This window comes from Amblyomma maculatum, chromosome 9, assembly GCF_055883805.1.
Source record: "Amblyomma maculatum isolate TAMU_Amacu chromosome 9, ASM5588380v1, whole genome shotgun sequence".
Lineage (NCBI taxonomy): Eukaryota > Metazoa > Arthropoda > Arachnida > Ixodida > Ixodidae > Amblyomma > Amblyomma maculatum.
This window is the reverse complement of record NC_139352.1, coordinates 49,591,631-49,617,051: the sequence shown is the minus strand read 5'-3', so window position 1 is coordinate 49,617,051 and position 25,421 is coordinate 49,591,631. Positions and strand designations below refer to the sequence as shown.

The window sequence follows — 25,421 nt, the reverse complement described above, 5'->3', positions numbered from 1 at the left end:
CTGAACGAGTCGAGCTTTTTACGAGCTCCGGAGCATGCAGAATGCATATGCACGACCTTTAAAATGTGAATCGTTACGTCAATGCGTGCGCTAGCTATAGAGGCTATTTCAGCTGCCTTCATGGCCATGAGGTTCATAGTACTGGCGATTCTTGAATTGCGCAATAAAGAGGCAAGCGAGCAGCTGAGAGCTTTGCTAAAGAGTTTGATCCTGTTGGTCTTTTTATATGGTCGATTTTAATTTGACGGTGGCGGTTTCTTGGGCCTTAGTTTTATCGATAAACTCGTCGCTCTTTAGGCATCTCGCCGACGACAGGTTTAATGGCACGAAGGTAGCCAGACACCGTGCACCTTTCATCCACATTCTTCTCAAGCTTACAGCTTTTGTATAGACTGCGTGGACGAGCACATCCGAGAAGAATCTACTATACACTTGAGCATCAGTAATAAAAAGAATAAAAAGTCGTTAACGCCCTCTTCGGTTCGGTCAACCTGGGACCGGGCTCATATTGCGCGAGCAGTACGGTCTGCTACAAGTAGACCGACCGATAGTCGAATTACACTGAAGGCGAATGGCACGGATTATTATTCCTACAAAAAAATTAGATGGTGGTTTAACTTTGGTTAACCCTGGAGGAAAGCGAAAGTTTCATGTACGTGGCTACGCTCATTGTCAAGCTTGGATTAAACACATTGTGCGTTTCGATGGAGGCGAAACGGAGTGGCGTCCGTGTGCTGTGCGATGTCAGTGCACGTTAAAGAACCCCAGGTGGTCGAAATTTCCGGAGACCTCCACTACGGAGTCTCTCATAGCCTTAGTCGCTTTGGAACGTTAAACCCCACAAACCAAACCAAACCAAACATTGTGCGTTTCGCCAAACGTAAAGCCTGTTCGATCTCTTCGGCATGCCGCCTTTTCAAGGCCTCATTCCGACGTGCCTTCTTCGCGTTCCGACATGATGCTGTAGTAGAGTGTTCCTCCTCATCCATCTCGCGCAGTGTTGTAACCTAGGCAGGAGCTCGGGGGCTCCCATTTATACACGTATCGCCCGTCTAGCGCCCTCTACTTCCACGTCACACTGACGTCACCTCACGTGACCTCGCCCTCGACAGGGACCACGGGCCACTTGGTGGCCTACGTTACTACGCCCAAAGTCACATGGAGACCACCAGGTCACGTGAACTTGACCTTGACAGTGGTCACGGCGGCCTACTTGACTATGCCCAAAGTCACATGGCGACCACCAGGTCACGTGACCTTGACCTTGACAGTGGTCACGGCGGCCTACTTGACTATGTCCAAAGTCACATGGCGACTAACAGGTCACGTGAACTTGACCTTGACAGTGGTCACGGGCCACTTTGTGGCCTACGGTGACTATGCCCCAAAGTCACATGGCGACCACCAGGCTTAACACGACGTTTGACCTCTACATCTCCCTCAAGGTGAAAACCGTCCATATCCGACGGCTCGAACTACATGGCGTAGTCAAGCTTCGGTTTTAAATTTTCGAACCGTTAAAAACGTTTCTTTTTAACCTGTATTATCGCAAAGGTTTAGAAAAATCAACATAATATTAGTTATTCAGACGTTTTTGTCCAAATTTTATGGCGCGAAGTGGTGTGAGGCATAGACGGGTAGACGCGTTCCATTACGCGAACTTGTAGACATCTACTGTGACGTTAACGAAGCCGTCTTGCCAGACAACTAAAGAATTGGAACGGACCCTATGTCGTATGGTCTCTTGACGTTGCACAATCGGCCAACCAGTCAGTACGCGGCCACGATACTTGCCAACTACAGCCGTAGCCATGTCCATGATTTTATGCTACAGCGTATACATAGCTTGTGGCGCCGAAAAGCCTTCGCCATACCTTAGTCTGAGAAGGAAGTGTGAGAAACGCGTCGGTCATATTAAGGAGGCGGTCTATGGTGCGCATGTGGTAATGGTGTCGTGCGTACAGCTTACTGTTGAAGATGGTTGATAGGTTTGGGTTGGTTTGGTTTGTGGAGTTTAACGTCCCAAAGCGACCCAGACTGAGAGACGCCGTAGTGGAGGACTCCGGAAATTTCGCCCTCCTGGGGTTCTTTAACGATGGTTGATAGGGTAAGATTAATGGGTGTTCATGCTAACTACATTAGATTAGAGGTAATTACACCTTATTAGCGTGCATTAGGTCGTATTAAGCGGACTATGTAGATTGAATGGAATGAATTCAGTTGGATTAAGACGGACTATATTTGATTAAGTTGGATTAGAGTGGATTAAGAGCAATATTGAAAGCGGATCTTCAGCATCTCCATAATTTTTTCACTCACAATGACGTTAACGACGATGACGAAGCCAGATAGTGTTAAACGCTGTCACGTTGAAGCACAGTGAAATAGTGAGGCGACGACAATTGCAAGACATTGTTCATAGGGAAACTGAGCACCAGTCGCTATTGTCGGCAAAAATTGGTTCTTCGGTCCTTTCGCGCTATGTTGACATTTCTTTCGGGAACAAAAGACACCTTTAAGACAAGAACATTCGATTCCCTCCACACAATTCAAACTAGTCGCTCCCTTTCCAAGAAGGGCAGACTGCCACTGTGCCGAAGTGAACGACGCTGTAGATTATGCTATGCGATTAGAGAGGAAAATGACAGCGGTTTAATTAGCTTTGCTATGCAGATGTAACTGACAGTATCGCAAGACCAGGTCAAGGTCATGTCAAGGTCATGCCAAGGTCATGCCAAGGTCATGCCAGGGTCAAATATATGGTAAATGACCAGTGGTTAGTCCGCACTCAGGCTAAGGTGTATCATAGTATAACCATGTACGTATACACTATAGTATAGCCATATTGTGCGCCCTCCACGGTTATTATTTCTATATATATATATATATATATATATATATATATGCATATATATATATATATGCCAAGGTCATGCCAGGGTCAAATATATGGTAAATGACCAGTGGTTAGTCCGCACTCAGGCTAAGGTGTATCATAGTATAACCATGTACGTATACACTATAGTATAGCCATATTGTGCGCCCTCCACGGTTATTATTTCTATATATATATATATATATATATATATATATATATATATATATATATATATATATATATATATACTGAAGCACGACTCACAGGAGATTTCAAAACCTCACGAGCGAAGTACAAGGATACGGCTAATACTCTAGCCGCATCCCTGGATTCTCTAGAAACATGATACTATAGTCTACTGCACTAAAAATTCGGTTTCGACGCAAGCGTTTCGCTTGAAGTATTGGCCGCTCATAGCGACATCTACATTTTGTTTGAGGCCGTATCGGCCTGTAAAATTTGCATCAAAGCTAAAGGCACCGTTCTCCAAGAATTCTGCCATCAGCGTCGGCGTTATGCGCGAGAAATCACGAGCGTGCCTCTAGTGCTCGGCAGTTTACAGGTGACGTGGCACCAGCCAACTCCGTAACTACAGCACATTAGTTGTCCGATTTGGCAGGTGCGGCCAATTGGGGTAACCCCTTTGAGATGGATTAGACGGGAAATGAACTCTTCGGTACACTTGGATCTTGAGGACGTGCAGGCAAGTTCGTACGGCTTTTTTAAAGCAGTGTATATCTACATACGTGTCCAGCAGTGTGTAGTATATCTAAGTCGAGTGCTCTGTGACATAACACGGGGACTCATGATTGTACGTTTTGAGTATGAGGGAGGTATAAGAGGCACAATGATGATGCCGGCTCATATTCTTAAAGGTAGATATTCAGCGTAGCCCAATCTGTTTTCTTGCGAAAGTGCGCTCATTGTGACTAAAAAGTGGTACACTATCGATATAGGCCAAATTATGTTTGTTCTCAGTGACATTTTGCACCACCTAAAATATGCGTCTGCCGTTACTAATGGAGGCCAGCAGACACGCTTGCGTTTCCATTGAGCGGCCATGCTAGCAGCTATATGAGCTAAGCAGGAATTTTTTCGCTACCTCATTGACCATCGTGAGAGTAATAACGCCAGTGTATAAACCGCAGCAAAACCAAAGCTTTCTGATAAGGCCAGTTGGGAAACTACGCTTCTAGAAGTAAGTGGCTTTAGTGGGCATTTTTCGGATGGATGGATGGGATGGAATATAGGAGCGTCTCCTTTGAAACGGGGTGGTAGCAGATGCTATCATGCTCGTTTTTTTCCCTATATCTTAGTTATTGTTTTAGATCAGTTAACTATACCATCATTCTATTGAGTTTGACCTCTAAACCCCCCTCAAGGTGAAAATTGGGGCGCCATCTAGCAGTTGCCAATAAAAGCAATCTGCTATTGCCATCATTACCTTCTGAAAATCGCTTCTTTTATTTTTATTCTTAATTATCTCTACTGCTGCTATGTTTAATCATATTTGCTACTGCACCTCTTCAGCTCATTTTATTTGCTTGGTGATAGTGCATTTGTCAACAATCTGGAAGCTTATACTTAGACGCAGTGTCCGTTACACTCAAATTTTGACCAACCAAAGCCGCTGTTTTTATATATATATATATATATACATGGTCCTATGAAAAGCTTAATAACTGGTAGCATTGCAGCCAAATGGCATTTTCACCCTTTCGTCGCCAAAGAAGATTATCGGCAGCATCCATGCTTCATGCAACGTTTTTTCCGAGTTTTTGGCGAAAAGTGATCCGCGGCGTCGGCTTTCTCTCGTTTTTAACGCCGAAATGATCTACCGTGAGCGTTTCAAGTGCGATGCGCGCCATCTCCGGCGACCCGCAGACGCTGTTCGACCTGCGCCGGCATCCGACGTGGCGACGTCCCGACGGCCGACCGCTGCTGTCCATGGGCCGGAGACCGGACCTGGGACCTTGGCGGCGCGAGAGAGACCACATGCGCCGCCACGGGGCCTACCTGGAGTTTGTCCAGAGATACGTCGTCGCCATCGTGGCACACGTGAGCGGTATAGTCCGTAGGGCCATCGAAAAAACTCAAGGCAACTCAAAAATTTAGCTGTGGCTTTAGCTGACGCCATGCACGACGTCACTCGGTTTCGCGCATGCGCAGAAGTGGCAAATCTGAGGCTCCGGCTCACACGAAGCACGGTGTTGACGAACCTAGTGAAACTTTTCGCTTCAAAAGCCGGTGGCGGCAGACACTTGGGTGGGAACATGGGGACTGGGATATATTCTGGAAAATTGGTGGCTGTGAGTTGTACCCGAGAACTTTATTTGGAGACAAATCAGGAACTCATTTGTCTCAAAATAAAATAAAACTTATTTGTCATACAGTAGACATACCTTGGTTGTTAAGCATATATATTTGCTCGCATTGAAAAGTAGAAGACATTCCGCGTTTAATACTAACCTAAGTTGCTGTTAGCCCGTAATAGTCACGAATGTCATAACACAGTCATATGAACGAGCCTGTTTGCCGCCACGCCATTAATCGTAGTAGCAGTAGAATGAATCCCGGGGGTGCGATGGGGGGCGGAGGCATAGTGATTTTCGCCTCTCTTCCCTCCCTTCGCTTAAGGTGAAGTGGACACAGCCTGCCAATGTCCGCCTCCCCTGAGATTCGTCTCGAGACTATATACTCGGACGGCATCGGGTGACTGGAGTGGCACACGTAACACGGGGAAGCCGTGGGAGTGAGGAGACCTCTTCCCTTCCACAGAATGACTCAGTAAAATCCGATATTGGAAAAAAACAATACCACGATAGTTAAAATCTTCCAACAGTCAAAGGACATAACATGACTACGCGTGCTTGTATTTACTTAACTTCAAGCCTCTGCATTTTCAGCACTGAGCCAACCTGTGATTGAGACTGGTAGGGGTCAGAGGGGCAACATTAAGAGATAGAAAGCGTGCAGAGTGGGTCAGAGAAATAACTCAAGTTACCGACATTCTAGTGGAAATTAAGAAGAAGAAATGGACATGGGCAGGACATGTAGTGCGAAGAGAGGATAACCGATGGTCGTTGAGGGTAACAAACTGGATTCCAAGGGAAGGAAAGCGTTGCAGGGGGCGGCAGAAAGTTAGGTGGGCGGATGAGATTAAGAAGTTCGCAGGGGTCAAGTGGATGCAGCTAGCACAGAACCGGGTTAAGTGGAGAAATATGGGAGAGGCCTTCGCCCTGCAGTGGGTATAATCAGGCTGATGATGATGATGATGATGATTAACAGGCGGTCCTGCGTCTAAGAGGTTTTACAACGCGAAAACCCTCGAAGCTTTATTCTGGGCCGTTCTCTTCCTCGGATCAGCCGAACGTTGTAACGCTGCGCGATGCAGGCGCTGACAGGTGCTGCTCTTGCGCCGTGCATAAATCTACTTCATATTAGCTGGTTACCTCTACTTGAAAACGGAAATGAATAAAAGACATTGAACTTTGTCCACCGCCGTCGTTTTTAGTCGTTGACTACTTCCGGTACGGCTAGGATTTTTAGAATGTCTCTCGATCATCTCAGACCTGCGCCTCATATAGGACTCAATTGAATAACGTGGAGGCCATGAAATAGGGCGATATAAGCGATGCTGGTTAAATGCTATAGAAATAGTACAACAGTTGAACTGGAGTAGGTATATAGCCAGAAAAACGCAGGCTTTAAATTCGAAGAAACCGACAAAACATTACTTTATCTTCAGTGTTCCAGGTTTTCACGGGTGCCCTGGGCAAAAGATTGGGCACTTGGGCCTTGACCCGACTGTAGCCAACTATCGATTTCTGATCAACGACCCGGACTGGTGCTCATATATTCGGTCGGGGCTGTGCAAGCCCCTTCACTATTCGTTTGCTCTTGGAACAAAAAAAGAGAACAAGCTGTAACAGAGATTTGTGGAACAGCTGAAAAAGTTGCAGGCAACATAAATTAAGATCGCCTGTGGGCGCATACCAGCGGCGAGTGCCTACTCAAGCTGGGAGCAACCAATTATATCGCGTTATAAAAATAGCATTGCGTGCCACCTTTTTCAGTGTCTAGTGAGACAACATGTAAGGTGACAAATGTCTAAATGCAAAGACTTCAGCATTTGTAACCTGCTTCCCTCCCTAATCGCGCTAAATGAGCACGTCATGGTGGTATCGGGGTTTAATTCAGCTGTAGTGGGCCAGGGGAGCATCCGATAAACAGGCGTTTTGTCTTTAAAGTGCGTACAGCTTTACTTAAAGTGCAAGAGACTTTGTAAGCAATAATTATGAAATCATGTAGTATTCAAATAAGAGGACTCCTTTTTTAGCAAGACTAATAGGTTTATAAAGTCCGAACCGTCTCCGTATGGAGAATTCTACTAGAGCATACTTTCACAGCGTGTTTTTTTTTTTTTTTTCAGTTATCAAGTCGTGTAGAATTACAGTGGGGGTAGAATCACAGGCCTGTATATTATTCACAGAAGTAAGAAACAGCAATAGATCGACAAACCCTGTCATCACCTCTGAAGGTTTAACCGTGTCCTCCGTGATCAGTTCTGCTTCAATGGCGCGATTGATTGCGGAGGCCACGGGTGTAACCATAGTTGTGGCGCCATCTTAAAGCCGCCACGTCAAGTGGCGGACTTTTAACCCTGCTTAAAGATGGTTACGAGTGAAAACAGCTTAGTGGTTAAGGCTTTCGGCAGATTACCCCGATTTGAAGCCGATGGGTTCGAACCTGCTCCGAAGGTTTTTTTTTTTTTTTTTTATTTATGACAACGCAAGAGTTCATGTTCATTCATTGGCCAATCATAGGCTCCATTACTCTGATGATTCGCCATTTCGAAACACATTCATTGGGAAGACACACGTATTGGGACAGCTATGAGTTTGAATTACCCACGCGGGGCCAACGTGATTGTAACATCACGAAACAGCTTAGCCAATCAGAGCGATAGCACTATAGTAGACGATTTTCCTAGGCTAGCTCTGACCTTCCGGATTAGGGCTTCCGCACTAAAAAAGTATGGCGGCTTTTGACGTTCGTGGGCAGATACGTGTCCCAGTGCGCTTCGATTTTTTAAGCGATAGCTTCACTATGCGATGTAAAGCCAAGGTCTCCTAGCACAGGAATGTGACCTTCAAGTGAGCCAGAGGTCAAACCGGAAACACTTTTGTCGCTATGATGTCGCACCCCATAGTAAAAAAAGGTCAAAGGTAAAAAGCAATCAAGTATCACGTGGGCATGTGATTCAGTGTCAGGTGATAATTGATGTCACATTGTTACAGTATATAGACCTTTGCATCGGGCGAGGAGGTTGTCGAAACGCCTCCTGTCTAGACTGTTGCCAACCGGTTCTGCTGCCACCTCCACCGTGTTGACGTCAGGCGCACACAACAGCCCAGCGAGCAATATGGTGACGCCCAGGAGGCCCTCGTTGCAAAGGTCTATAAGAGGAGCGCGACAGGGCATTGCTGCAGCGGTGGCTACTCGTGGCCCTACGTGGCTGGGAATGGTAGGCGAGGGCTCGCCTTTCACCGGCGGTTGTACCTGTTGTAGGTCGTCATTGCATCCGCCACCGCTTGTTGTTGTTGTGGCTGTAGGAAGAAGGAGAAGAAAATGCACGGGCCTGCTACTGGCTCTCTAGCTGAGCCACCTCCGCTGCCTCGTGCAGACAGAAGAGAAAATAGAGAAGAAAGAAAAGAAAGAGTGAAAGAAAGACGCGCGCCGCAACAATAGCCGTCGTCCACCACCAGCGGTGGCGGGTGCAATGACGGCCTACAACAGGTAAAAATTCGGTGCCAGGCTAGCCCCCGCCGCAAGCGGCGGTGACCCACCTCGTACCGAAGCGTGTCCTTGTGGTAGAGCATCCGCCTCGTGTGCGGGAGGTACCAGGTTCGATCACTGGTGCCGCCGGACACCCTCCGGCTTTTCAATGGGTACGAGCTTTCACCCGGCCTGGTGCTCGGCTCTTTCGGGTGAAATGTTTGGGAAAGGGGTCATAGGTCTCAATTAGTTGCTCTGATGTAGCAGTGATCAGTTCCGTCATCGGACAACAAGTCCGCATTGTGCGGCAAAATCCCATTATGTGGCCCTTTTTTCTTTCTCGGCAGCCTGCTGAGTTTTTTTTCCTGCTTTTTTTCTGTCAGCCCGGCCTTTGCAGGCCATCAATTGTTCGAAACTTTAAGCCCTCGAAGGAGCACAGCAGGGTTAGCAGAGCCTCTTCCAACCGCACACCCCTGAAAGAGCCGGGCGCCGGGCCGGGGGACGCTTGTACCCAATTTTACCGGTGGGTGTCCGGCGGCGGGTTTCGAACTGACCGCCTCCCACAGCGGAGTGAGGTAGGCAGTGGCGGAAGAGGGGAAGGTGAAAGTGCAAGGCAGAAAGCGTAGGAGAGAAGGCAATGGGCGATGCTCGAGCAAGCCTGCGTGCGTGCGTGCAGGAGTTGGCAGGTCACACAAATTTAAGGCATGGAGGTGGTATAGACTGCTCCCCTACTATCCTGCTGCCAACTCGGCAGCTGTGAGATGAGAAGGTGACATAGGAACTGAGCACGGAACTATCAGGTCCCGAGTCAGACATGCAAACCCTACACAATGCAGTGACGTTCGGACGGATCGGTTAAAGCAGTGATCTAGATATATCTGTGTCTGGCAGCTCCTTCGCGCAAGTTGGCAGCTTACGAGTGTATGTATGCTACGCATGTTTGAGATATGACTTGTGATATAATACTGACAAAATTCAGAGAGTGGTGATTTAGTGAGTCTCGTAGTTCATGAACGCGAAACGTAAGGTAAAGTTGTCAAAATACGGCGGTAGCAAGTGTCATGAAAGTGGCTCCTTTATGACAATCAAGAAATTGGAAAGCATCAAGTACCAGTTGAAGGATATTATTATGAGGGGCAATACAGAGTAGGCTCGAACTGAGTGTTATAAAAATATGTTGCATAAATGAAATACCTCGAGAGCGGCGCTCATATTTTGTATTACCGAGTAATCAAATCGTAAATATTTACTTCCATCTACAAACTTCTCAACGTTTTAAAGTGTAAATTGAATAACGTTTCAATTTGGGCTAGTTAATTAGCACCGTCGTCTTGCATCGCTGCTCATTTCGAACGACCCCCAAAATTTCAGATCATCGGTGTCATGTACCATTTAGCGTTATTATGTCGAACATTGCAAACCAGCAACGACGAAAGACCATGGAAATTAAACTCGGCTCTTCTTGCACCTCGCTGTCGCCGCAGGAGAACGTAACCGACGAGGTCGCCCACGACGTCGAATTCACCGTGCACCGCATCATGATCACCGAAGAGTCGGTTCTAGCGGTGTCCGCGGTCATCCCCGACGAAGACCCCGACCGTTATCATGCCATCGTTCCGATGATTGTGCACAGCGGGCCATCGATGTCGTCACCGCCGACACTGAATAACCTGAGTGAGGCAGCGGTGGGCCATCCGGCCATGCTGGCCTACCATGACTTTTTAATCATTGAGATAGAAGCCTCGGACCTGGCCGCCTACATCACCTGGGAGCTGGTGCGATACCTCGGCCCACTCACGGACCAAAGGCTAGTGTTTTCCGCGTCCGTTTTCAAGGCACAGGTGGTAATTGTCCACCACCTTCAGGCCTGTTATCGACGCCGCTAAAAGCACTGGAAATATGCCCTGTCCAAAACAAATATATGGAACCAACTTCCAAAAGATAACCGAAAAAATGCGAAGCTGCAGTGCAAATGATGTAAGAACTGAAATCGGCAAGTTTGGACTAACTGGATCATAGAAATCACAGTACTTACTGCCTGCGGCTGCAAAGCAGGCACAACTGGAGACTGAGAATGCACAGAAAACAGTGTTCCTGTGACGTTGTGTAGTTATACAGTAGCCAATGTCAGATGGCGGCAGCCGGCACGGAGAAAGGTTAATTAAAGAAACACAGAAGCGTCATTGGTGTTGCAGTGTATACGTACTTCGTGCTTATGATAATGATGGACACCGGAGGAGCAGCTCCTTAATGTCCGCCGCTATTGTAACACCTAATTCATGTTTCGCTCACAAATTGCAGGCTTTCGTACGGCACCTCTGAGGCGAGCTGCTTCGAGGCCGTGTATCGACTGATGCCGTACCCCAGCGTACTGCCGTACATGCAGGAACTGGATTCTTACAGCGGCTGGGAGGAGGCTGAGCTCATCTTCAGGGACGTCTCCGAAGCTATGGTCAGCTTCATGAAGAAGCAAGGGATCAGGCTTCGGACCACGTGAGTGCGCTTACGCCGGTCGAAGAGACGTCGTCAATATGACAGCATGACATTCTAAGCTAAACACAAATCTTTGTTCTTCATCACAAAAGAGTACCTGTTTTGGGGAGCCTGTCAGCGCATGGTAACTGCAAGTCTTGGTAGATAAAGTGTGCTATCTGATAAAGCAGAAGAGAGAGCAAGAATGAAAAAAGTGATAACATCTTCCTCTCAGAGTGCACGTCTTATATCAGCTGATTAGTTTAACGATTGGGCGCTCTGTGCATGTTGCTGAATACCGCAGTTTAAAAACAGGGCAGTTTGTCCTACGTTAGTATACTTAATCGGCCGATTTCGTCCGCTTTTCTGGAAGCGGTCGCGTTTATGACGAACAGAACAGGCGAATTTATATACCTCACACCTTAGAGAAACACACAACCACATTGAAATCTCCGCAATGAAAATTTAATAAAAAACCTCATAGACACTCTAAAAAAAATTAAACCAACAGCTTCGTTTCGTCATACGGTATTGACGATGGTGGTTCTCATAATGACGCATTAACAAATATATAAATAACAAAGAAACTGCGGTGCTTTTTTTTTTATTGTTCGTCAATATGTATATTGAGATGTGCAAGTCACATTTTCTAGGGGGTCTTTGCACCATGAAAATGTGCCTATGTCATCACCACCGTAATCTAGAATATCAAAGGCGTTACAGCAGCGCATGACTGAGCAAAGTATACGCGAACCATCCACGAGAGATTTAGACTCTAGCTCCTACGAGCAAATCATGCCAAGCCTGCCAGAACACACAACATGCGCTTTTAACATCATATCTGTGCTACATATTGTATATACAAAGCATTTCACACAACCTGAACCAAGCATTTCAAAGTTATTCACCGCACCCAGCTACAAAAAACAACATACTGTTTCACACCTTTTAGTGCTCTTAATTCCGCTAAGTTGGATAACTGGCTGGGATCAATTATAAATTTGTTATTCATAAATGTTTAGTTAGTCTAAGGTGTTTAACGTCCCAAAGCGACTCAGGTTATGAGAGACGCCGTAGTGGAGGACCCTGGAAATTTCTACCACCTGAGGTTCTTTAACGTGCACTGCCATCGCACAGCACACGGGTACCTTGCTTTAAACCTCCATCGAAAGCGGCCGCCGGTGCCGGTATTCCATCGCGCATCCGTGGGCACAGTATAGTCGAGCGCCCTAAACATTGCACTACCGTGGCGGGGTAAGGGCAAAAAGTGTATTTTGCTCACTATTGGATATGTTTGCATAAGGAATTCTGTACGCAGTTTTTTAACCCCCAGAATTGTTAGGGCGAAATGTGTTTCGCTAATTATTAGAGGGGTTAAAAAACTGCATACAGAATTCTTTATGCAAGCATATCACATAAATGGTTTCAGAATTTAAAGAAAATCCGCGAAATACGAAAAAAAGAAGCTTTATTGCTCACTTCCGCTACCGTACTTTAGTGCAGCAAAAACCGTTTTCAATTAACGAAGCGTGCGCGGCCGTGTTCTGGTTTTCTTTTTTTTTTTTTCATATTTCTTGGTTGTTGTTTTTTTAATTCCAGAAAAAGGGGCCTCGCGGGTGGTATACTGATAGACAAAAAAAAAATTATAAGGGTTCAACGCTGCTGAACCGAATATTGAGCGAAAGCAATAGCTGCGGGTGACCGAGCATTCTTCTAATTCTTCTTCTTCTCTTCTTCCCCATCCCACACACAAAGCCCCGCTTAACCAAGCCGTATGAACGTGCCTTATTGGGCTCTAGGAGTAACGTGAATGCCAGGGTCCTAGCAGGCTGATTCTGACATAACCGTCCCATGTGAAACGAGAGACCAAAGTTGGCAGCTCCTGCCAGCCCGTGTGTCACGTGGGGTGTGACGTCACAGCGCCACGTGGGTAAGACGTAACTGCGGCCGGGTCACGCGAAGGCTTGAAAGTGCGAGTAATATTGTTTTCGCAATAAAATATGAATTGGTTGTTTTCTTAAACCTATACAGCTATAGCCTAACGAAACTCATTGCATCCTAGAGGGAATATTTTAAAAAAATGCGTCATTATTCTTTGTTAATTTTCCAATTAAGCGGACTATAAGAATGCTAAGAGCGCCACATGCCGGAAGACAATGTGCATATACCTTTACCCTGCAACGGTGTGTCACTTTTCTTAAACCCTTGGCTCAAGTTATGCAAAACAGCAGATCGGACACAGTGCCATTATTGCCATAGTAGGTAGTTACAATAGTACCGTCAACAATGTTGCTGGCTTACAATTTAGGACAGATGAATTTCAATTATAATTTATGGAACGTAACTCATTTACTTGCATTTTGATTTTTTGATTTTTCTTTTTTGAGGTCAAGCATCAGACCTCAACCTCACAATATCCTCACGAGTTGAGGTTGAGCTAGGTCTCTTGAGACAGTTGCGCATAAATTTTCCGCACAGACTAGCGGCGTAACACGACTTCACCTCAAACTCATATTGTGAGGTTGAGGTCAAGCATCAGACCTCAACCTCACAATATGAGTTTGAGGTGAAGTCGAGTTACGCCGCTAGTCTGTGCGGAAAATTGATGCGCAACCTCAACCTCACAATATGAGTTTGAGGTGAAGTCGTGTTACGCCGCTAGTCTGTGCGGAAAATTGATGCGAAACTGTCTCAGGAGACCTAGCTCAGCCTCAACTCGTGAGGTTGGGGTTGAGTGAGGTCACGAAATTTTATTCGAGGTTCAAGTGAGATCAGTGTACTTGGTGTCAAATTCCCGCCTCTGACTTCTACTATTACTACGATTATGACGTCCGAGGCTACTTCACAGCTTTCAAACGCAGCTTAGCATCATCGACAGAACACGTTGGTATAACAATTCAAGTATAAGTACGCCATCATGTACTGTGTGTACTATGTGTTTCACAAGCGACACATATGGTACAAATCTGCTAACTTTTTGCCTGTTAACAACCCATACTCGAGCTTCATGTGACTGTCAAGATACTCTGTTGGGCGAGTTGGTAAACATCCATTGTTAATCGAAACAGCGCGAACAGGAAGACACAAGATAAAAGGAAGCTACGTACAGGACTAGCGCTGCCTCACAACTCAGCCTCAGCCTTTATTCCAAGGCCCAGAAAAACACAAATATGACGAAAACAAAGCATTCACGTAAAACTACCCCTGGGTTCACCTGCTACACAAAAAGTCACTCAAAATTTAACAAACCTCTTTTCTCGAAAGAGCAAGAGAAGTCCTGTTAACGCACTTGATGTCCCTTGAAATAAAATATCCTTCAACCAGTTTTCTCGTAAACTTTTCTTTGTGCCGATACAAAATTCGAACCTGGTCAAAAAGAGGAGTACATTTCTCCTTCTTCATTGTCTCACAAGAATGGCAATGGGAGACCAAAAAAGCTTTGTCCTTGCCACTTTCCAAGTTGTTTTGGTGTTCCTGTAGACTCTTGTTTATACACCGCCCTGTCTCTCCTATATAACAGGTTCCACAAGAGAGCGGAAACCTGTACACAACACCAGTCTTGCAGCTGACAAATGGGTCTCTATGTTTAACACCACATTCCTGCATTTTATATTCTCGTTCCCTTTCAATGCAACATCAAAACCATATCTCTTGCCAACATTCTTGAGGTCATGTAAAATCCTATGCACATACGGTACCACCGCAACTTTCCTCTTTTTCTCACCCATGCCGGGAAGAGATTGTTGCCTGATCGTTCTTTTTAGGCTCTTCGGTAGACGAGAACAAGCCTCATTAATAACGGAATCCCGATAACCGGCCTTTGCAATTATTGTCAATTGCCGTTCAGAATTGTTGCGCATGCCGTGGTAGCAAGACAATTCTTCAACGCATTGAGCAAGCTTGTGTTGATCATCCCATTTTTCACACTAATTTAGAATGCCCCGAACTAGAACTTAGCATGGGCTTCACCGATCTCGGGTTGTAACCCCAACAAACATGTCCTGTAGCTTCCTTTTATCTATTCTTGTGTCGTCCTGTTCGCGCTGTTTTTATTAACAATCATGTGGCTGTCTTGGTGTTTTGTTTTTTTTAACAGACGACTTTTAGTACAAGTGTTTCAAATCAAATGTAAAATATATGCTTTTCCGCCACTATTATTCAAACTTCTGACGCTGGCACCGATTTCGAGTGCATCGAGAATCTCACAACGGCCGAAGAGATGATGATGATGATTGAAACTTTAATTTCCACCGGAGGCCCCCTATGCTCCCCGCCCCTTGCACGCAGGCCTGAGAAACGAGGGCTGGAACCTCCGCGACTAAGGACTGGCGAATATACATTGGTTATTCGCGGCCTCAGCCGCCAGGCGGACGGCTTTTTGCTGGTCAGCGGGGAAGTCGCTTCGCAGCAGGGTTACCCAGGCTTCTCCAGTTTTTATGTTGTCCCTAGCGCCCGGAGACTTAGGGCATTTCCCAAAGTATATGGTCGAGGGTCCCCCTCGCTTCGCAGGCTTTACATTTATCATTTTTTCTCTCATCTATCTGGGTATGAAACAACCAGACAGGAAATCCCAAACCCTGTCCGGCCGGGAAGAGGCAAATAGAGTGACGAAACCTCAGACACCAATAAAAAAAAGAAAGAAAAACTATCATCAACGTCATCCCAGCATCCTCCTGAATACAGGCTGTAGGGTCGAAACTTGTATTTCGTTTGCTCGGACATGCAATCTAAAAAGAGCTCCATTTTTAGCCAAACGTACAGCTTATCAATAATGCGCGCAAATGAACCGGCGTAGGCCAACTTCGATATGTTCACCGCGGTGCAGCGGATCCAGCTTTCGGCTGCGCCTTCCCACGGCCAGCCAGTTGGACAGCTTCTACGAAGAGCTAGAGGTGAACGACGATCACGACACCGCCGAGGAGGAGGAGGAGAAGCGGCCCTTTTTGCATGCGTACCTAGCCTCGCTATCCCAGATACGCAGCAAGGAACTCTTCAGCATCGCCCACGCCGATGCCAACGCCTTCTACCCTGTGCCGCCACCGCGGGGCCGGCAAGTGCAGGCGAGTTGTATGTTTCGCACGATAGATCTCATGGATAAAATTGTGGGGGACACTTAAGCTCCGCCTTTAAGGGTATGACGCGATAGCGTAGGCTACCAGCCCACATATAAAGCCCCGCTTCAACCAAGCCGTACACTGTAAATAAATGTGTGTGAAATTACAGGCATTTTTGAAGAAAATTTCTGTACCAGTACAGAGAATATCTGTGCTACTTCATTGACCGATATACGTTCACAAAAAAGAAAAAGTAATTTTCTGTTTTCCAGCCGAAACCTTGATTGGAATGTAAACAATTAGATATATGTTTGCCATCTGTTCTGTTTTCTACCGCGAACTGATTTTTACTTGAATAGTAGGTAAATTCTGAATAGAAAGCGAAATGGTTTGACAGCCAAGAAGGCGCTGTCCGATGATCGGCTGCGCAACAATTTCGATTCCAAAGCAGATAACTAGTGGCGCCACACTGAGGTCCGTTTTTGGTTGGCTCCCTGCTACAATGGTATCTGTTTCGCCTTGTTCCACTTGCCTCTTTTCGGAGGCTAGACAACGGCTGTTGCGAGGCCAACCTTATGGGTGCCATCGAGTATTGCCAACGCCGAGAGATATTCGTGATATGTAGTTAGCAAAGCTTTCGTCTTTAACTAGTGCTCATTGAAGAAATTGCCACTTAATGCAAATATATTGTAAAAATGACAAGTAAAACAAAAAGATATATTTGCATCATTATTTTCACTGCGACACAAAAAACAGAAATAAAATACAAAAACGCGGTATAACAGACATTTTGTCACTTTACAAAACATTTCTACTAGCTGTAAGCAGAAAAAACTGCAAAATCACATAAAAATTAAAAAAAAAGAAAACATAGCAGAACAGAAAATTTCTGGCAGCTGCCTGCCAGAAATTTTCTGTATTTTTCAACAAACTTTTTTTACAGTGTATGAATGTGCCTGTGTGACCTAGGAGCTATGTGAATTCGAATGTTCTGACAGGCTGATTCCGATATCACCCTCCCATATAAAAGGAGAGGCCCGATTTGGCAGCTCCTGCCAAACGTAACGTTAAGGCAGCCCTACGGCCAGTCAGTGCGCGGTAACGTCTGCTGCCAGCTACCGCCTGCCAACGCCATGTCCACGATTTTTCGCTCGCAACGCCGGCGCCAAATTTTTTGGTGATCGGTATACCTTAACGCTATCGCGTTAAATGTAACTGGCTGCAGAAGCAAAATCTTGTCTGTAGTTACTACAGATAATCATTCCCGGTGATTGTGCACGCCAGACACTGTACTCACTGAAACTATCTTCGTCTGCTACGCCTTTCTTTTCTTTCCTTCCGAGCTCACCCGGATAACATACAAAGGCAGCTCTTCAACGTATACGTTTGTGCACGTACTATTCCTTCAGGCTTTTAAATCCATTACACGTTTTGAATTCAGGAAACTAGTAAAACTTACAAACTAAGCCAAATGCACAGGTTAGCATCCATTCCCTGCCACATGCAGCTGTTATGATCGAAGTCCACCCGAGTAAAATTAATAACGCTGTACATGTGAATGGCGATGGTTTCCGTCACGGGGTAGTACTATTGCACCGACGCCGCTTTCTCCAGACGCAACTATCATTGTAAGCCGAATCGCCATAAACACCTAACTGCCTCCACTTCTCAGAAATACTAATCTCCGAGAATATATTGAACACATTATTCTCCACCTAACTTGTCCTTATGTCGCGCGCACTTCTGCTTCTTCCTGGACTAGGTGGACACGTTCTGCAGTCGGCGGACCACGTATACTAAGGGAAAGGTGCTCAGGGGTTATACCTTTGGTAAATATAACCGCTTGGCTTAAAACCCATTAGTCCCTAGTACAGCAACCAATATACTCGGTGATGCCAACTTCAAAAGAGCACCAGCAACAGTTGGCCCTCAGCTAAGAGCGAACTTCGCGAGCAATGGGGGGAAGTGCTCTCCAGCGATCGCCGAGTCGACCAAGGTCTGATTCGGCGAGCACAACTGGCAGCAGCATCCAGCGGAGCCCTGGACTAAGGGCAACCGACCTTTGTGTTAGAAGATGGACGAAGCCATCTGAAAACCGCAGAAGACAAGCCAATCTAGAGGTTAATAAAGTTTTTCACTCACTCACTCACTCACTCACACTCGCGAGAAACTATTATTTCCACAGTGCGTTCGTGTACCTTCCAATGTAGTCAAGCCTTTTATTCATCGACTTGCTCAGTGCATGGTCATATATGCACAACCTTCCAATCGCGCATCTCAACCCTTCACGCGTGCAGGTCACCCAGAACGGCGAGAGCCGCGTTCACCTGACGTGGCTGCTGCCGCCACGGTTCGGTGCCGACGTGCCTCCTGCTCTAAACTACGGCGGCTTCGGCCTCGAACTGGCCGCTGCTCTACCACGGGGACTACCCCTCGACGCATCATGGCTCGAATGCCTCGAGCAGCTCGAGCCACGACTGGCGTTGCGCGGGGAGAACGACGTCCCGGCGAGGCTGGCGCTCGCCGCTGAGGTAGTGCTGGCGTTCGTCGACCACCACCTTAAGGTGGGCCGCCCAATCACGCTGCCAGGACTGGAAGGAATCAGCGAGGAAGCGCTGTTCTTCGTCAGCGCCTGCGCCGGCATGTGTGCCAAGAACGACCCAGCGGCCTCCCACCGCTGTAACCTGGCGGCCAGGAACTCCCCTCTCTTCGCCCAGGCATTCGAGTGCGCCAAAGGGTCGTACATGAATCCCCCACAGCGCTGTTCATACGCAAACCACACTCGAAAAGGATAGTAAAAAAAAAGAACATGCACTCCACAAATGTCTTCAAACGACGTACGCTTTCTCCCTGGTCATATAAAGCATGTAGTTTATGCGTGGTCACGTAGATATAGGCGAATATGCTATCCCTGCCTTCCATGTGCTCTTGGAACATCAAGATTAATAAACTATATAGACTACGATAAACAAGACTGCTTTCACGTGAGGAAATGGGGACACTCAATAACGATAATGGCATGAAGACAGATAGTCGAACCGGCAGGCGACTCCATACGACGGTTGTGAACGCAGCCAAACGTAGAAGAATAATAGATCTTTCTAAACAATCTGCGGGATAGTTCTCCGCGGCGATCATGTGAAAAAGCTAATTGAAGCGACCATAACACAACAGGAGCGAGCGGCTAGAGCGCAACAGAAGTCAATGTTACATCAACTAGCATCAGTTCTGTTTTGTCCCGGCCCTTCCTATTGTAATCTCATTTCGTTAAAATTAGAGGCCACAACAAAAAAAAAAAGCCGGTTTCAGCGTATGATGACATCCGCATACCGGCTGGCGACAGCCACCTTCCACTGCAGGCAAGTGGCAAAGTAGAGTGTGTAACATGCTCCCTACTTGTAAGGATGTGTGGGAGATGCCACCAGGTGGCTGCCACGAAAAGACTGTAAAAGAGGGCTATGGAATGAGGGCACTTAACTGGAACTAAACCGAAAACCAGGGAGCGGGAAAAGGCTCATGTATCGGCAAGAAACTTTTTTCCCGCCAGTCGAGTCAAACTCTGGCACCCTTAACAACTGCAGGTTGTCACTATCCTAGAGTGAATAGTGTTGAGTGTGCCCTCTCGCATGCGATTCCAGAAGTCGGTGTCGAGGCACAGTTTACTTGCGAAATCTGCCGGTGAGGGCGGAGCAGTATTTTTTACTTAGCCCTTTGCAGCTCATGAGAGTTACTTTCTCGATAAAAGCGTCCCATCCATATAGGCCAAGTTACATTTGTCCTCATAAGCCCCCGAGGTCAGAAAGCCCGCCACTGAGGAAGGTGGTTGCAATAGTGTGAGATAAGGTCGCCGCACTTAGTAGTTTGCAGTCTACCACTTCTATAAGCCATAAGGTTATCAAGGCAGGGTGCAAGAATTGTCGCCGAGGGCAACTCAATGGAATATCGCTCGGTAGAAGCTGATTCTCTGTACATACCTGAACGGTGAAGCGCAGCCCCTGCTTTCCGCACCCAAAAATCGGTGTCTACACATGAGCTTAACTTGCGAAACCGACCTGAAATTTCTGTTCTGGAGCGAGAACTCAACTCAAGCTACAACTCCCAGGTCAATTTGGCGCAGTTTGACCTTCAGCTGTCTGCGGAGCGAAGGTATTGTGACGTCATACCATGTGACGCGGCATGGAGGAAGGAAAGAACTTAGGAGAGGCCCTGACGTCATTTTTTTTTAAACCGGCGCGGCCGCGCCGCGATCGGGCGCTGCAACGTCTCTCATCCTCCTTTACCCTCCTCATTCTCTTTCTCCGCGACGCTCACGTACCTAGGCAACACCACCCCCGACTTGGCTAACCCTAAATTTTGACGTCACTTCCGCCACACTTTCTCCAATGCATTGGGAACGGCAAGGGCCTCTCCTAAGTTGTTTCCTTCCTCCATGTGACGCGGTATGAGGGGCGCAACTGCAGCTCTCACTCAAACTTGCCGCTGCTCGCCACGTCAGAGTAGTCGCTTTGATCAGGATGAGGTACCATATCGGAGATCTATTTCCGCTTCACTGCCCCTTCAGAAGGACACTAAACAAAAATGAACGAGAATCGAGAGCCTACGCTATGCCGAAATTCAGCACTTTGAACGAACCCAACAAGCTTTTCTTCGGCTCGGAAAGCTAACTGTGTCACTGAGAAGATCGAAAATGAAATTCGTTACTTCGCTGATGCGCACTCAAAACGCCACTGGTGTTACGTCATTTTCAAGGCGCAACCGCCTCCCCCGGCGCCCCGTCCACCAACTTCTTCGGCAGGATGAAACGGATGGAAACAAATAAACGTATCGGGAAGTCACTTCAAGAGTGGAATGCCACAGAATTAGAAGCAACATTGCAGCTACAAGTGTGTCTCATTGCACCTCGACGTTTCAGTACTATACCGAAGTGCTGGTTGTCTGCCGACTGTCAGAACACCTGAAAACGGCGAAGTCAGGTAGTGTCATGACGTCACAGAACCCGGCGAACGTCAGATCTTGGCCATATTACCTGGAAACCTCCAGCTGTAACAGCGCTTGCAAACTCGGTGGTCTCACTGCTCCAAGTGACGTCAGACACTCCTGCAACCAATCAGTGCTCAGCCATGTTATCTGATAACACGGTCATGTCACATGGTCTCGTGACGTCACACAGCCTGCCATCCAACCAGCGCTCGTCCATGTCACATGGCCTTGTAACGTCATCACCGAAGCGGTGGTTTTGTGGTAGAGCATGCACCTTGCGTTCGAGAGGTACCAGGTTCGACCCTTCATGCCACAAGGTACATGCCGGCTTTCCAATGTGTACAAGATTTTCTCCTGCCTGGTGCTCGGCTTTTTTGGAGTGAAATGCTTAGGATCAACGCAAGTTTAGTTGGGAAAAGATGGCAGCCTTTTGCAGACTGGTCTCAGTGTTCCTGTATATACTCATATACAGGAACACTACGTCCCTCAGGCGCCCTTGCGTGACCAAGGGGTGATCTGTCAGCGTACAGCGTGTGCTGCACCAAACAGAGCAGGTGAGCTCATCATGACAATGATGAAAGGCCTCAGCTTAGAAAAGTTAGTTCTAAACTTTTTTTTGTCAGTGCGAAAGCACCGAAATCTCTGTCCCCGCAGTTCAGTAAAAGAAACAGTACATTCTTCTCGTGGAAACTCATTGACGCGCGTGTACACAGCGATGAGTGTGGCCATTTACTTGGAGAAGTTTGACGACCGACGTACTAGTCAACCCTCCGTCAAAGTCAACGAAACTAAACATTTCCATCTACAATGACCCATTCGCTTCAGCAGGGTGACGACTACAGCTACCGACAGGCTACCGGCGTCGCGTTGCCTGTCTTCGGCGCGTCTTTGACGTTTTCCTTACAATGACACAAAAACGCCTTAACCTTTGGTTCATGCCGACAGCAGCCAGGGGAAGTTCGCTGCTGCGGCGCTGCCATCAATGACCTATCAACGATGAGGGGTTTCTAACGACCTGGGTCACTGACGAGAAGCCGAGGCATGCCATATTTGCAGCAGTTCCTCTCTACACGAGACGAACGACGAGGCAATGCCGAACGACTATCCTTTGTCGCATTAATTCCACAGCTACTCTGTGCAATTCCTAGTTTAGTTATCTCCTCTACAAGTGCGCAGTTTTGAGCTCTCGAAGCAGGATGGCGTATGAGGATAGAACAATTGACGTATTTCTGTTTCTTGAGGCCGACTCGGTTCCGCGATGGCTGCTGCGGCACCGCCAGTTAGAGGTGCGAGATATAAGCGGTACGAGATGCCTAAAAAAGACCGACAAATATCCCGTTACCGTTTCCACACAAGTTTTGCGAAAAAGCGCGCGGTCATTTTTTCCTCCTTTTCTTTCCGCCCCTTTGTTGGAGTGCGATGGCAGCCAGGACCGGGCCGGAAGAAGAGAGAAACAACCGCGCGGCCGTGCTGCGCGGAGGTTTTGCCGGGGTCTCCACAGAGGACGCTGACGGATGGATGGAATTAGAGTCGCTGGAAAATTTCTAGACTCAGGCCTGGTGCCAAACCAGAGGTGCAGCAGAATTTCTCACGTGTACACTGGGAGAAACGATCTGAAAAAGAGGAACTCCCGCGCAAGACACGTATTCCACGCACGCGCTTGGAAGGGGATACGGCGACGCGAAGTCACGTGACGCGGATCAGCCAGTAGGCGAGTGCCGGCGCGGGGAAAAGGAATGCGGTACTCTGAAATTTTTACACTGACTCTAGATGGAATATAGGAGCGTCCCCTTTGAAACGGACTGGTAGCAGTTGCTATCATGCTAACTTTTCTCCCTATATATCTTAATTGCTTTAGATTGGTTAACTATACCATCATTCTATTTAGTGAATTTTTGTTTCTACATTAGTAACATTATGCCACTTTTCTGCTTTTAAGCCACCAATCTTCCAGTCGTTTTTTGCTAGCTTCCACCGCCGGTTTATTCGCCCGGCCACTGGTATCTAAACCCCAAAGCTTCAGGAAGAGTGACTGCGCCTGCATCGACTTCCGGATGGATACCATTACATTCGAGTATAATCTGGTCAATTGTTTCACTGGAGTTACCACATACAGCACATGTGTCATCTTCATTGTTAAATTTCTTTTTGTAGCTGCGTGTTCTAAGGCACCCTGATCTAGCTTCAAAAAGTAGGGCACTGCCTCTTGAGTTATCAAAGAAAGCTTCCTTCCTGATCTGCCTTTTCCACTTTCGATATAATTCTACACTGTTTCTTTTCCATCGAATTGCTCCAATTTTTACCTTCTGTGTTTTTCATCTGTTGCTTAACGCTCTTTATTGCTTCGTCCTTGTGACCAGCATACTTACTGGTTAGTTTCCTAGTTCTTTTCATCCATTGTGAGTCAACGCTTTTTAGGTATAGGTGTTTAAATACTTTAGCTGCACATCTGTTACTGTCCAATTTCCTCAGGCGTTCCTTATATAATATTTTACTCTGAGCTTCCTGTACTTCGAAAGATGCCCAGCTCATGTCTCCCTGTACCGCATCATTTGTGGTTTTGCCGTGAGAACTTAGTGCTTATCGTCCGACGGCTCTCTGATTTATTTCTAATGCCGACTGTACCTCTGATTTTAGGCACAAAACCGCATTTCCGAAAGTAAGCCCGGGCACCATAATTCCTTTCCAAATACACCTCGAAACCTCATACCTGTTGTATCCCCACAATGCCTTATGCTTCATTATCCCGGCATTTCTTCGCCCTTTGGCATTAAGTGATTGCTCATGCTTTCCAATGTATGCCAATCCTTCGTTTACCCATTACCTATACCCAGAGATATTTATATTCTGCTACTCTGGGTATTTCATGACCTTGTATTTTAAGACCCTGATCAGTTGAGCCGTTGAAAATCATCAGACCCGACTTAACTGCGCTAAATCTGAAGCCCAGAGCATCCCCTCCGTCTCCGCAATACTTAACTAGAGTTTGCAATTCTTCCTGACTCTCACCTAACAGCACAATATCGTCTGCATACATCAAACCGGGGAGGCGCTGCTCTACCGCCTTTCCACCCAATCTATATGACAGGTTAAAACCTAGGTTACTGTCTTGTATCCGCCGTTCCAATTTATCATATAAAGCGTGAACAGCAGCGGTGATAGAGGACAGCCTTGTCTTAATCCTTTGCATATACTTTGACATCTTCCGTACTTCTTATCCCCTCCCCCGTAATTTCTACTGTGTTATCCCGGTATATTTTCTGTAGGAACTCTGTTATCTCATAATCGATACCTTCTTCTTTTAATATGGTCCACAGGAGTTTCCTGTTTACGTTGTCGTAAGCCCCGTTTATATCCAGGAAGGCCAAATACAAAGGTCTATTTTCCACTCTAGATATTTTGATGCATTTGGTAAGCACGAACAGGCTATCAGCTAAGCGCCTACCATTTCTAAAGTCTTTCTGGAGTTCTCCGAGTATCTTCTTTCTACCCATGACTGCATTTTTAATTTCACCGCCTGCATGGCCAACCTGTACATAGCAGATGTTATGGTAATCAGCCTGTAGGATTTCATGTGCATCCTTTCTCCTTTCCCTTTATAAATCAAATTCATTTTACTCTGCCGCCAGCTGTCCGGAATTTGCTTATTCGTTATGACTGTTTCCAGAGCTTTTAACAACGTTTCCTTACGTTTTGGACCAAATTCATTAATCAGCTTGATCGGAATTCCATCTATTCCTGTAGATGTGTTTTTAGGAATATTTTTTCTGCCTTTTTCCAGTTTAGATCGGTCAGTTCTTAGCTGCTTTGTATTCTGCTATCTTGTGTTGCTTCCTGATTTGCGGAGATTACCCTATCGTCGCTCTTAAACGACTCGGCTATAACTGATGTAATGTTACCTTGAATCCGGTCCTGCTTTCTTTGATTATTTTTACCTAACCAGCTTCTAGAATTCCAGAATTTTCTTGGTCCGCCCAGCTTCTAGAGGCATCGTGTATGTCAGCCATCCAGCCATCGGTGGACTGCTTTATTTTACTTTAGACGAGGGCAATTGTACATCGTTTGTCGATGATTCCCATTTTTGGTCGCCTGTGATTTCTTTGCCTCTCGGTGTTCCCTTGAAGCAGCCCGTCGTTGTTCAATGGCTTCCCTGATTTCCTTATTCCACCAGCTCCGTGGCTTCCTCTTTCCACTTCACCGGTTTGCTACTTTAACCTCCTTAATTTTCCTCCTTATGGGTAGTTCTACCTGTTCATAAT

At 46.6% G+C, this 25,421-nt stretch overlaps 1 protein-coding gene across 1 annotated transcript in view; it reads left to right on the top strand.

Annotated features, from left to right (window-relative positions):
* LOC146179025 (membrane metallo-endopeptidase-like 1) overlaps positions 1 to 18,990 on the top strand; it is an 85,445-nt gene extending 66,455 nt beyond the window's left edge. The window contains exons 6-10 of the mRNA XM_084580097.1: positions 4,763 to 4,936; positions 10,141 to 10,463; positions 10,958 to 11,149; positions 15,954 to 16,188; positions 18,480 to 18,990. Of these exons, the coding sequence (XP_084436223.1) occupies positions 4,763 to 4,936; positions 10,141 to 10,463; positions 10,958 to 11,149; positions 15,954 to 16,188; positions 18,480 to 18,977 (1,422 nt within the window). The 3' untranslated portion in view covers positions 18,978 to 18,990. The remainder of the gene's footprint in view (positions 1 to 4,762; positions 4,937 to 10,140; positions 10,464 to 10,957; positions 11,150 to 15,953; positions 16,189 to 18,479) is intronic.
* Positions 18,991 to 25,421: the final 6,431 nt, after the last annotated feature.